The sequence below is a fragment of the Aulostomus chinensis genome, chromosome 12 (genome assembly GCF_037954235.1).
Source record: "Aulostomus chinensis isolate RoL2024-O1b breed Wild chromosome 12, RoL_Achi_v1.0, whole genome shotgun sequence".
In the NCBI taxonomy this organism is placed as follows: Eukaryota; Metazoa; Chordata; class Actinopteri; order Syngnathiformes; family Aulostomidae; genus Aulostomus; species Aulostomus chinensis.
In genome coordinates this window covers 23,284,072-23,298,360 of record NC_141331.1, presented here as the reverse complement: position 1 = coordinate 23,298,360, position 14,289 = coordinate 23,284,072, and the positions used below count along the sequence as shown (strand labels likewise).

The following is a 14,289-nucleotide window of genomic DNA, read 5'->3' as shown; positions in this document are numbered from 1 at the left end:
GGTGCAGGGGTCAGCACTGTCGCTTCACAACAAGAAGGTTCCGGGTTCGAGCCCTGGCTCGAGCACGGGATCGTTCTGTGTGGAGTCTTCATGTTCTCCCTGTGCCTGCGTGGGTTCTCTCTGGTACTCCAGCTTCCTCCCTCAGTCCAAAGACATCAAGAGGGGACGAGGTTAATTGATACTCTAAATTGACCGTAGGCGTGGCTGTGAGTGTGAATGGTGGTCTGTCTCTGTATGTTGGCCCTGCGATGGACTGGTGACCTGTCCAGGGTGAACCCTGCCTCATGCCGGAAGGCTGCTGGGATAGGCTCCAGCCCCACTTAACAGTATAAACGGTAGAAAATGGCTGGATGGAAATCCCATTTGAATCCTACTGTTGTATCAGATGTCCCATCTCCTTTGTAAGAGAAATATTTTGTTGAATGATTTTCGCCATCAAGAATATATTTTTTTCTGCTGAGTCCAATAAATGAAAAAATAAATAAATGATCAGAATTTCAACAGGCTGCATGTATCTCCTGTACCTGATGTGTTCTTGTTGTTATTATTATTATTATTATTACTATTATTATTATTATCCATCTAATCCATCTTAGTGAAAATGCCATCGATCCATTTTCTATACCACTCCTCCTGTAATGTTCATGGGGGGGCTGGAGCCTATCCCAGCCAACATTGGGTGAGAGGTGGGTTCACCCTGGACATAAATACCAGTCTGTTTCAAGGCCACCAGGAGCAATTCGGGGCTCAGTATCTTGTTCAAGGATACTTTGACATGGTCACCAGGAAAGTGAGGATCAAACCAGCGAGGCTTTGGTTGCTAGACGGCCACTCTAACTTCGAGCCATGCCACACCCCCCCAAAAATATATATATATAAATGAATATAATAATAATAATAATAATAATAATAATAATAATAATAATAATAATAATAATAATAATAATAATATTATTATTATTATTATAGTCTCCTGACTGATTATTGCGTGAACTCTAACTTTTGTATTTATCTGCAGAACACCTATGTTTAAAATCAGTTTAAGATCAAAAGTCTGTAAGTAATTGTGTCCAAATGATTTATGTAAGAGTTTGAGATACAAAAGAAATTTACTCAGTAGGTTAGATATACATAATATAATCTTACGTGGTCTGCAGCTATTTTCTGTAGTTATATCGAATAATATCTATAAAACTTCATCAAAATATTTTTCAACTTGTTTAATTTGGCAATAGTTTATGCCTAATGCTCTTATTTTGAAGGTAGAGTTGCTCTTTGCTTTTTTGAATAAGGGGCTGCCTCTGTGGGGCAGAGCCACAACCAGGGAGACCACACCCCATAAGGCACACCCTGGTCAATTTTAGCTACAGAAGAACTAAAGTACACTAAAAGCAGCAAATATTACCCACAAAGTAATGGTCAAATATTGACAAAAAAATATACCCCAACACCAAAGCAGTATGCTGAACAAGATAGTCAAATACCTGCCTATAAAGAAATAGCGCAACACTCTCAATAACAGAAAGGCTGTGCCTGATATTTTACTAGATTAGTCATGGATGACATTACATTACAGACCTTTATTCCATGTTTGTTTCAACATAAAAATATTAAAAATATGGACATGAACATTCAACCATGTGGAAATGACAAATTAATACACTGCCACAATACAAATTTATCATTTACATTCAGGTTAAATCATAATCTTAAACAGCATATTGGATGTCTAAGTTAAAAGTGAACACATATCAGGGTACACAAATATTTCAGAGGTCCAAGTTTTCTACTTTGACTCACAAATTCTATGGGTGAAACATTCAACTACTTACTCTGTCACATCCCTGTGACAAGGAAACTATCATTTGAACTATATATATTCAGTACTTTCCTCACACTGCATTATCTTATGGTCTTCAGTTCATATACGACAAACAGATTTGTATTTGTACATTTATTTTCTATGGTAGATGAAATAAGTTGTGAAAATGCCATCTATCAATTTTCTATACCACTTATCCATTAAGGGTCATGGCGGTGCTGGAGCCTATCCCAGCTGACATTGGGTGAAAGGCAGGGTTCACCTACGTACACACCAGTCTGTTGCAGGGCCATCAAAAGCAATTAGGGGTTCAGCATCTCGCTCAAGGATACTTCAACATGGTCACCAGGGGAAGCCAGGATCCAGCGACCCTTCGTTTGTGCGATGGCCACTCTACTTCTGAGCCATGCCACCTCATAGGGAAAATTCTTTATGTACAATACTTTTTTGAAGGTGAATAAATGCATTGAATCTGGCCTTTAGCAAAAGTAATGACTTACTTGAAGCATTTGGAATTTGGAGTTATTTGTTGAACTGCAATTTAAATGTGTCCTATAGTGTCATGTAAAAAAAAAAAAGTGAAAAACAAAATAAAAAAACGACAGGTTGCATGAGATATATATTTTCATTGTTAGATACTTGTTATAATGTAGTTGTTTATTTATCATAAATTATTAGAAAGAAACATGTTCAATTTGTATTATTCTTACATTATTATTATTATTATTACTACTACATTTTATTGTTTTTTATGATCTATAAGGACAGCAATGTTACTGAATAAAAAGAGAGAGTAAGAGGTGTTTTTTGGGACACCAATAATTGATGTGTAAAATTGTTTCCTCAATAGAAAAGTAATTTTCCAAATTGCCAACTATGCCATAAGGAATGCAACAAGGTGTAGATGCCCCTGTCTTTTAAAAGGATTGAGCCTCATGAAGGCCTCTGAAGTGTTTTATTCATTTAACAGGTGTATTATAATGCAGATGGAGTTAAAATATCAAAATTTGAACTTTATATTTTTGCAAATTTTAACCTTTAACTCTCACTCTCATTGACCTAAAAAGATCAAACATTCTGGGATGAAAGATGTTAGGGAAAAGCAGTGTCAAAGAGGTCTTTATATATATATATATACATATATATATTACAATTATGTATTTGTGTTACAGTAGAAATGTCATGTCAATTGTTTAACCATAGTGGAAATAAAATAATTCTGTACAAACACATCTAAATATTGCCATAAGTCTTAATTACAATGGTACAGACCCAGCTGCAGCACAAAAATCAACTTCACCTCCTGGAGGTATAGGCTTTGCAACCAAACCATTCAGAATGAGATGATAAAAAAAATAATATCAAATATAATAATAATATGGTTTGTAATTTTTGTAACTGTCAATTGTCTCATAGATGCGTTGTGCAGATGATCTCTGTTGCAGTAGTTTGGTCAATTTTTTCATCAGCCTTTGGAGGAGGACTGGATGCCCATGGCCACATTAACCCACTGGAGAAAAATGAACAGAATTTTAGTGCTTGCATGTGTTATTCATGTTGTTTTGTTGTAATTGCATGTTCTATACAATAATGTCATATATTTTCACAGATATTTTAAAGATCATCCTTTTTGTCCATGCTTATTCAGATTAGTGGAAGTAGCAGAAGAGAAAGGATACTTGCACTGTTATGAGCAACATAGCAAGCCATGGACCAGAATTTCCATTCAAATAGAACAGTAATGCAGTATGAAAGAATTTAATTTTGCTTTAAAGGTACTTTTTATTTATCCTGTCACCTTCAGAGGTGGCAGTCAATTGCTTCTGCTTGTATTCCAGGAGACATCCATAAGTTTATGCCCCCTACACCCAATTCCCCTGGTCCCTGGAGTATAGCAGAGCCTCTGACTATGCTAAACCACGCCACGCCAGGGAAGCAGGACCCAAAGATCACCACCCCCTTATTGAGTCCACTCATATTGAATGTACAGCTTTAATTCAAGCCTCAACCCACCCGCTGGAAAAAAAACATAAGCTGCCCCAGATGCAGATAGTGAGTTGTGTCATGTGACTGTAGCCTGACCTTCGAGTGAGTGCCAACTGCTGAATGGTGTCAGGCAGAACCTGTCTGAATGTCTCAGGCAGAAACATGCAGATAAGAATGCTGAGAAGTGACAGAGCCCCGACAATGATCCATGGTAGGAACTGGTAGAACACACCTGTGACAAAACCAGATCATTTAGACAAGTCCATACTTACATACTTCTATAAAGAACTTCAAGCGCTTATGAGCAATTAAACCAACTTTTTGGTAAATTCAAATAATCTAACCTCTTAAAAAGCAGATCAGGATGCATCACAAGTGTAACCTCACAGAATCATGTTACAGACAGATCATGACATAACTTATGTCTCTATGAAATAAAATTTGTGGTCATGCTGTACATACAGATACTCTGAGTTACACAGAAAATATATGACTTCACACATCATAAATTGGTTTCAAATAAACCTTAGGATACTGAAAGTGAAAATGTAACTGAAGTCAAACTCTATATGGACAGTATCTACAGAATGAAGATGAACGTCTCACCTAGCTGCAGCAGATATGGCGAAATACATGAGCCCACTCTAGAAAATGCAGCACAGGACGACATTGCTGTGCTCCTGATGACTGTGGGAGACAGTTCACCAGTGTATATGTACAACACACTGGCACCAGCCAGAACACCAAATTTACCCAGTAGCACCAAGGACAGGGTCAGAGCTGGATTACCTGGAGTTGAAGGAAGGAGAATCTTGAGTCAATTTAAAAGGGAAACCATGCTGTCTTTGGCACTGAACCAAACTGGTCGTATAGGTTTTTGCTGCAGGCAAAATTGCAACATCTGCCAATCTTGGTCTTAAGAAAAAACATTTATGTTCACCAAAGGAAGCACAAAGGAAGACAGAAAGCAGTAAAAAGCTTGTTCTTATCTTACTCACTGTGCAGGGTGATCTGAATTAGAAGCAGCGCTAGCGCCCCCAACAGGGTGAAGCTGATGAAAGAAGGACGGCGAGGAAGACTGCGTGCCGCCAGCCAGCTGGCAGCATATGCTGGCACTTCAACACTTGCTACCAGGAAGTAGTTCAGAAAGGGGTTGCCATATAGACTTGACATGTTGAATGATAATCCAAAGTATGTGATATTTATAGAAAGCCTAAACAGCAAGGAAGGAAGAATAAAAATCAGACTTGTTAGTGACTACTAGATCCTGCAATGATAATTACAGCAAAGATTTTAAAGTCTTTGCCATAACAAACAGCATGCTGATATTTAAGCTAGTACTGTTGCAGAGCTTAACATATAAAATTTTGAGTTTGGTGGTGGAGTAAAGTCAAGAAATATGACAGTGCTCATCTTCTGGAGAGAAGCAGTGTAACGATGATATCACTTAAGTAAGAGCTTTTTGTTGTGTTGGGATTGCAACATGAAACACCTGCAGCATCAGCACAATGTCCATTTTCTTCTTGCTGAAACATTATACAACATCCATTTCCATTTTCCATCCATCCATTTTCTACTGCTTATTCTGCCAAGGGTCACAGGGGGGCTGGAGCCCAGCAGCTTTTGGGTGAGAGGGAGTGTTCACCCTGGATGTGTCGCCAATCCATCGCAGGGCCAACACATATAGACAGACAACCATTCACACTCATAGCCACGCCTACGGTCAAATAAGAGTATGCAATTAACCTTGTCCCCTCTTGCATGTCTTTGGACAATCATCGGCGACATTGCCTTGGCAGCTACTTATCTCTCATCAGGACTGCTCCCATTATACCTGGAGATTGCCTGAAGCAGTTCAGCAGCAAGCAGCAGCTGGCAGACTCACCTCAAACCCTAGGCCATCTTTCTCCTTCCAGAAGCAAAAGTGTGTCACCTTCTGGACCGGTTGCAGTCCATTGGAGGGCCAACACACATAGGCCGACAACCATTCACACTCACAGCCACGCCTACAGTCGATTTAGAGTATCCAATTAGCCTAGTCCCCAATTGCATGTCTTTGGACTGTGGGAGGAAGCCGGAGTATCCAGAGAGAACCCATGCAGGCACAGGGAGAACATGCAAACTCCACATAGAAAGACCCCGTGCCCAAGCCAGGGCTCAAACCCGGAATCTTCTTGCTGTGACGCGACAGTGTTAACCACTGGACTACTGTACCACCCCATTATACAGCAATTCTTGCCTATTAAAACAAGGTTATTATATCACCAAATGCAACACTGTTGATCCAGTGTCAACACATAACACTGCCTCCTAAAATGTATGGATATGGACAAAAGCTTCAATGACAAACCAAGCGAAACTGCTTTTGGTGTACAGCCAGGGTAAATTCTTATGTAAGACAAGAGCTTTAACTCACCAGAGGAGCCACAGACTGAGAATGATATGTCGCATGGTTGGAGTCCTTAACATGTCAAGGAAGCTGAAAGACTCAGATTTTGGGCAGGCTGCCTTTTCAGACTGTGGAAAGACATACTGCTTTGACAACTGTTCTTTAGTACCTGGAGCAAGACAAGCAAGCCAGGTTCTTTCCTACCGGTGCTGGGATGAAGATGACACGTGGAACTTCCACTTTATTCTCCATAGCCGCTGACCGTAGCACAAGTTCTGCTTCCAGCAAACGTCCATGGGACACTAACCATCGAGGAGACTCTGGAATTTGCCTGTTGGACACAAAAAAGTATAGTTATAAGTAAGTATAGATTTGTGAAACTTTGACAGATAATTAAGTTCAGACAGAGATTTGAAAATGGAGAGAATCGAGTCATTCCAGACCGGAAATGATCCCAGAGGTGAGCAAATATCTAAAATCGTGTCTTGCATTTAGTTAGAATATTTTTCAAAATTCTGAATGAGGCAAGCAGGGTGTAAACTTACAAGGGAGTTCTTTTTAATTTCAGCTTTTTTTTAAGTTACAGATTTATGGTTTCAAGGCGTATTAGACTCGAAACTCTACATAGCAGTATATAGCACTATAACATGCTATTCCAACTGATCAAAAACCTGCCAACATCCACATACACCTGTGAAAATAGCTTTAATTGGGATATGACCAATTTGGGGCCACCTTTTGGGGTTTCAAATCTCTGATATACATACAGTATTACAGTATTCAGTTAGTTGAAGCAGAGGCGACATGGCATCTACTCTAGCAGCAACAGGATTTGGAAAAAAAAAACAGTGAATACTGAAATAAAATAGCAAAAAAAAATCTAAAATAGAGAAGTCAATCTCAAAATGCCACCAAAGAGAGCAAACTAAGGAGTTGAGGAAGAGCTGGAGGAGATGAAGAAGTCGCTCAACTTCATGTCGAGTGAACTCAGCAAAGTAGCTGGACAACAAGGTATGCTACATGACCTAATGGATAAGATAAAACAACTAAGAAAACTGATAATGGAGAAAAATTAGAAAATAGACTGCTTGGAGCAACAAGTCGAGGACCTGGAACAGTACACAAGGATGGAGGATTTGGTCCTCCAGGGGTAGGCTCCCAGATTTCTATGTCTATCCTTGAATTTGTCATGATGTCTTGATGGTAATCAATAAACTATGATGTTTAATAAAAAGGATCAAAATCCCTAATACATATGGGGTGCAGGGCCAAATTTACCTCCACCCAATCAAAAACTTCTACCAGGTTGATTGGTTGGCCCATTTAGCTGTCCATCAGAAGCCAAAATCAGAATGCACCTGATTGGGCAGCTTAGCTGTCCGTAAAAATACTGAAACCAGGAAGCCTAAAGTGGGGAATAACACCTTGTTGGATCAGTATTGGATGAGCATCATCAAGGAGGATGAGCATGGAGCCAGAAAAAAACACAGCAAAAAGAAAAATGGTCTTTAATTGAAGTGGCAATGGATAAGAGGGAGAAGGATAAAAGGCTCAGTGCTACGCGAGTGATTCTTGGGGATTCATTTGCTCGCTGGAGGAGTCTAACATAATCAAAAGGTTTAGCTACTAACGTGCAAGTAGCAGCCTTTCCTTTGGACAGGTAAGAAACCCATTTGCCGACTTTGCTAACTACAGAGCTATAGAGGCTATATTTGCAGTAATTTATTGTCAATGTAGGATGTTAGCTTGAACGTAGTTTGACGATTTATCATATTTTGTACCACTGCTGGAAACGCCTAGAAGTTATTCACCATAACACGGTATTTACTCCGTTTCTATGGAAATGTGTGAAGCCTGGATATTAGGGACAACAGATTATGGAAAATGTTTTGACTTTGATGGACAATGAAAACAACAAAATAAAAACAAATGAATAGTTTGGACACGGATTATACATTCCCATTTGGGGAGAAAAAGGAAGAATCATTGAAGGAGTGTAGTACCAGACCTGCTCTACTTGTAAAGTGTCATGAGTTAACTTTTGTTGTGATTTGGCGCTATAGAAATACAATTGACTTGATTAGTTATCCTCTTACTTGATAAATTTAGACTTTTGACATTTTAATTTTCACATTATTTTTATGAGGCTTCCAACAAAGCTTATCATCAATTGTCATTCCAAGAAATTTATTTTTATACACTCTTTCAATGTCAGTGAAATTAACCCTGATTGTAGCTGGGTTTTTAATTTGTATGGTGCCAAAAATTATGAACTTTGTTTTGTTTAAATTCAGTGATAATTTACACGTCAAACCAGTTTTTTTAAATTTATTTAATTCTTTTTCAGCTGTAGTCAGAAGCTGTTTTAGCTTTTTACCAGAGCAGTACTGAGTGGTGTCATCTGCAAATAACACCCATTTTAACAGTTTGGAAATGTTGCAAATATAGACCCTTGAGGAATCCCACAAGTTACCTTCAGTTGACTTGATTTTATTGTTATTTAATTGCATGTATTGGTATCCATCATCCAGGTAACTTTTCATCCATGGAAATGCTAACCCTCTTATACCATATGTCACTCTCTAATTTATTTATTAATATCGTATAATCAATAGTGTCAAAAGTCTTTTTTTAAGTCTATAAAAACACCAAAAGTGTATTCTTTGTTATCTATTACAGTAGATATCCCTTCCACAAGTTTCATCACTGCCATTGAGGTGGATATTTTTGCTCTAAAGCCATATTGGCTGTCACTCAAAATTTTTATTTTTCTCAATATATTTATCGAACTTATCGACTTGACTTGAAAGTAACTTTGACCCAGACAATCTCTTCTACAATTACAACAAAAATACTTGTGAGTACTATACGGATGACAAATTTAATACAAGTATCAAGATAGAAAATGCATTATCAATTATACATTTGAATAGTAGAAGCCTTTATTAAAAAAAAACAAACTAAAAAATTAAGGAATACTTGGGTAAACCAAAAACTTCAGTATAATCGCAATATCAGTAATGTGGCTTGATAACAAGAAAGTCAGTGATATGGGACTGGAAGAATACAATCTATTTACAATGAATAGGATAAATAAAAAACAGGGAGGTGAAGAAATCCTTCCTTTTAACAGGCAGGAACGTCGAGCAGATCCAGGCTCAATGGGGAAGGCCATCTGCTTTGACCGGCTGGGGGAAAAGAGAGCAGGAGAGCCAGGCAGAGACAAGACGGATAATAGAGACAGATATACAGAAGGAAAGAGAGGGACAGAGATAAAGAAGGAGAGAAAGGGAAGAGACTGATGGACAGACACAGAGTTGTGTGAGGTTTCTGGTTTCTCCAGAATTTTGGAGAGAAAAGGAAGATTTGATATTGCTCTGTAGTTTTCCAAAATCTCTGGATCCAAAGTTGTTGTTTTTTTGTTTGTTTTTTTTGGAAGGACTGTGGTATGTGACCAGATAACAGTGACACATTGATCATATCTAAGAGAGAGGGGCTAACTCGGGGTAAAGTCTCTTTAAGCAGCTTAGTTGGGATGGGGTCTAGCAGACAGGTGGATGGTTTAGAGGAGGAAATTATTGTACTAAGCTCATGAAGGTTGATTGGAGAAAAGCTATCAAAAGGGTATGTCTAGTCCTACAGCTGTCTCTAATATTTCTGGGGTTATAGGTGCTGCGTTGTCAGCTGATGGAATGGAAGAATTTTCTCTCTAATAAGTAGAATTTTGTCAGTATACAGGGAAGAACCAACCATGTCAAAGCCAGTAACTTTCATGATTTACTGTATGTCATGTCAACAGCAAATTCAATGATTCAATTGGATTGAAGAACACAAAAAAGGTAAAATACATCAGAAACACATTCACTGTCATTTGTGCTGATTTTACTGCATGTACCAAGATTTACTGAAGTGTAAAATACTCCACTGGTTTTATTTTGACAATGTTTATCACTTCTAGGCAGTGCAGTGACCGTGTCTGTGATGTACAACATGTGATGAACCAGGAAAAGAACAGACTGGCACACAATGACAACGGAATTAATTAGCTTGCCAGTTTACCTGAGTCTGAAGTCTACAAGTTGTGTTGTGAGAAAGGGGTATGAGAATGTATCTTCAAATCACAGATGCAACAGCCTTTGGTTGCAGTGATCACTTTGGTAAACAGTTGTAATATGACATTCAAGCAAATTTTGTGCAGGCAATATAGGATAACTGTGGAGAAGCATCTTTCCATAGTGACAAATTCACACTTCGCTCATTCTGTAACTATAACTATAACAATGTGTAACTATTCAACTATCACCTGCCTGTTAATTAATTACATAGTTTATAAGAGGTGCAAATGTGTGATAAATCTGTCTTACCACCAGAGAGGTACACAGGCCAAGCAAGGTAAGGCCATAATCACAGACAGATGTCTCCAGTTCGTGACCATGTAGGCAATACCAGGGAGCATCATCATACCTATCACATAAAATGATGGCAAGCATAGGGTGGAGTATGTAACTCTGGTTGAACCAATCAGGATCTCTGAGCCTATGAAAAAAAAAAAACAGTGTTGTTTCACTTTTGTAAAGATGTCAATTTGAGCTTTGTGTAATTCAAGTTTTAAACAGATTGAAGAAGATGGGATTTCAATTGCATCCTCACTGATTGAGCTCAGCATGAAACGAGTGGAGAGAAGGATGAAAGTCAGTTTCATGAAAATGAAAAAAATGTACCCAGAACAAATAAAATCACATAGCTGGCGATTTGACCCATGCCAAGCAAGAAGAAGAGCACAATAACGACAGGCCAGGATGACGCAAAGGCCACAGCACCACTGAAGATACTAAGCATAGTGATGGCACTGAACAGGACCGGCTTCCTGCCAAACCTGAAAAACAAATACAAAAGAGCAGTGTTGATCATATCACCCTTACAATCCATTGTCCAGCTATAAAAAGACAGACACTTAGGTTATTATTAGCAATTAGCATGATGGCCGTCCATGACTTGATGAAAGATAGAGATGTGAAAAGAAACTATCGTCATGGCAGCTAGCTCTAGCTTTTAAAGATAGATGAATGGCTGGAAGTATATGAAGGAAGTTTTCCCAACTTGTGGTATGGAGAACGCTATCCTAATGATTAATACAAAATGCAATGGGTGAACCTTCATTTATAATGAATAATGTAGTCAACCTTTTTAAGATGGCCCAAGATTTTTGTTTTTAAATAAATCATTAATATGGACATCAAATCCAGTCCCAGGTATGTGTTGGATTCAACTTTTTATACATGTGCCATCTTAAGTTAGTGAAATCAGGTCAACTGAGATTTTGACGAGACAAGAAAAGGCTGTTTTTTTAAATCACGGACCAATTTGAAAAGTAAGGATCATCCTGCAAGAGCTTTATGGCTTGATTCACAGTGGGTGAATAAACAAAGTGTCTCATCAGCAAACAAGTTGTTTTTAGCTGAATTTTTTTTTTTTTAAAGAGGAATAGTTACTCAAATAGTTCCTTCAGAGACACCTTTGATTGCTAAGAACAGATGAGTCTAGATTTGGGACAAAGTAGTCTCCATTATTCAAGACAGAACCATACAGAAAGTGTATAATGAACTATATACAAGTACAACATTAGAACATACACTTATTATAGATTACAAATAGAAGTGATCAGGTCTGCAATAATATCTATGGCAAGTTTTAAAAAGCATCTTTTACAATTTACAATTTGTCATTCTAAAATCGGAGTAAAGTTGAACAACTGAGCAGGGAAACGTGCCATCACAGCTGTACTTTAATTGGAAATTAAAAATTACCTATCGGAAAGCTGGCCAGAGATGAAGCAGCCACACAGGCCACCCAGGAAATAGACAGCAGATGTCAGAGGTTGTTTCCATTGATTGCTGCACACAAGGTTAAACTGCAAGACAAGTGATGAGATTATACACTGTAGTGGACTTCAAATTTTAACTGAATAACACAATACAGAATGTTTCCTGAAAAGATTTGCCATTGTATGATTCAGCCTCAAAGGAGTACAAAGACTAATCACTGTTGTGGGGGATTCAATTGTGAGCCTGTATGTCTTCACTGCTTCCGCCCCATAATGCCTCTTAGTTTTCTTAGCAGCCTGTGGACTGATATTGATAGACAATAAGCATGGTTCCCACCATGCTGACGTAGTCCTTTAATAATGAAAATGAAAAAGGTAATTGAATAAAATCAAAGTTTATGAAAACTCACCTTGTTGCTTTGTACAAGATTGCTAACAGTAGTACAAACATTGACAACAGCTCCTAGGTGGAAGTGATAATCCATTTTATATGGTACCACTTTCCTGTAACAAGGATACACCAGAACTCATAACACAACAGGACACCTGAGGCAGAACATGGGCATAAGGAGCTTATTGGTTTAGAGACAATAGGAGAGGAGCTGGGCTAATGAGGCAGAGCTAACCATAATTACATATCAAGACAGTCCAAAAACTCATGATAGAAAACAGAGAAGACCACAATGACATCGCGGAGTGTAAATTAAAGATTCCCAATCACTGATTGGTTACCCGTTAAAGCTGGCATACTCTACTTGATCAACACCCATCTGCAAATTTTTCTGTAGCTGTATCTTAGTCTTGCTGATCCTTCTGACCTTTAATATATTGTCACTTTAAACCTTGCCCTGTAATATTGAGAGTTCTGAAAGGTTCCTACAAATACATTGCATTATAATTCTTATTCTAATTTTCTCATTTTGTAACATGAAGTGCAGTACACACAGTTTAGATTCATGTTTTGATAGGTGATGTTGAGCCATTATACTCCAGAAATGGTGGGACTACACCACACAGACAGTTGACATCCGCTTTTTTTTCCTAGATTTTCAGAGTAGCATTTTGCTGAGGCAAGTCAATAATTGGTGGGCCACTGAAGGACGTCATAACCGCCCACGGTTTCGGAAAAAACAAAACAAAAAAACAATAGTTGTTCACATGTCAGTGTTATGTCTGTCAAACATTATATATATGTGTGCGTGCATGTGTGCGTGCGTGTGTGTGTGTGTGTGTGTGCGTGCGTGCGTGCGTGCGTGTGTGTGTGTGTGTGTGTGTGTGTGTGTGTGTGTGTGTGTTGGCCAAGCCAAGCTGAACACACTTGAAGCTTGTTTGGTTGCTAAAGTTGTTGGTGGAGTTTACCAGGAGTAATATTAAAACCAGCAAACACAAGTTATATGCTGTACAAATGCAGCAGTACCTCAGTGACCACAGTTGACTGGTAGTGCTCAGTACTGTAGGTCCATCCATCTTTACATCCCTCCTGCTTCAGGCTTGAGAGGAGGACTTCTGGACCTGATCCAAACAACGATAGGTTCTGGATGTGGTCCAGGCTGGGTCTGGTTCCAAGTGCAGATAAATTCTGGACAATGTCCAGTTCATACCGGCTGCAACTGCTCCTTTCCAGCTGTCCAGCCAGGAGCTGACCAGGAAACATAATCATCATCATTTTCAACCTGCACTGCAGCAAATGCCCTGGAGCAGACTGCATCGCTTCAAACTAGACTTGATGTAACCTGCAGGATCTGGTACAAAGCAATGTAGTAAATTATTAGATGACCACATTCTAAGTGCTTGAACTGAAGCATTCAGCTGTGGTTCCTTCAAAAATTTAACGATTGAAAGCAAAAACTTTACTACAGTTGTGTTTTCTAACGTGGGAGTCTTAATAATTAAATTTTTCTACACCAAGGTAGTTTATACATTAAAACACATACTTAAACATAGTAATTACTGTGACCTTACTGCTGTCAGCACAGTCATTTTAACAATAAGTGAAAACTGTCTTCATGGCTGGAAGTGTGTGTGACAGGAAATTTGTTGTGTCAGATTTATAGATAAATTGACATCTTCAAATTAAATCTTTGTCATTTGTGTGCTGAAACTTGCAAAGTTTCATTTGCAGTTGAACACAGTCTTTTGTCACGATTTCTGTGGGAAAGATGTGTTCAGACATCAACTTCCACATTTGTTTCCACATGTTCACTTATACTTTGACTGCCTCTCACCTGTACTGGGATGATGGCCTGGACCCAGTCCTGGCTTAGGTTG

At 38.6% G+C, this 14,289-nt stretch overlaps 1 protein-coding gene across 1 annotated transcript in view; it reads right to left on the bottom strand.

The window, feature by feature from the left end:
• Positions 1-3,232: 3,232 nt before the first annotated feature.
• LOC147252498 (organic cation/carnitine transporter 2-like) overlaps positions 3,233-14,289 on the bottom strand; it is an 11,559-nt gene continuing 502 nt past the window's right edge. The window contains exons 1-11 of the mRNA XM_086219433.1: positions 14,247-14,289; positions 13,439-13,660; positions 12,005-12,108; positions 10,919-11,073; positions 10,562-10,733; positions 6,383-6,528; positions 6,225-6,312; positions 4,807-5,021; positions 4,415-4,597; positions 3,905-4,040; positions 3,233-3,332 (exon numbers count right to left, since the gene is read on the bottom strand). The exon at positions 14,247-14,289 is cut by the window's right edge and continues 502 nt beyond it. Coding sequence (XP_086075559.1) covers positions 3,233-3,332; positions 3,905-4,040; positions 4,415-4,597; positions 4,807-5,021; positions 6,225-6,312; positions 6,383-6,528; positions 10,562-10,733; positions 10,919-11,073; positions 12,005-12,108; positions 13,439-13,660; positions 14,247-14,289 — 1,564 coding nt within the window. The remainder of the gene's footprint in view (positions 3,333-3,904; positions 4,041-4,414; positions 4,598-4,806; positions 5,022-6,224; positions 6,313-6,382; positions 6,529-10,561; positions 10,734-10,918; positions 11,074-12,004; positions 12,109-13,438; positions 13,661-14,246) is intronic.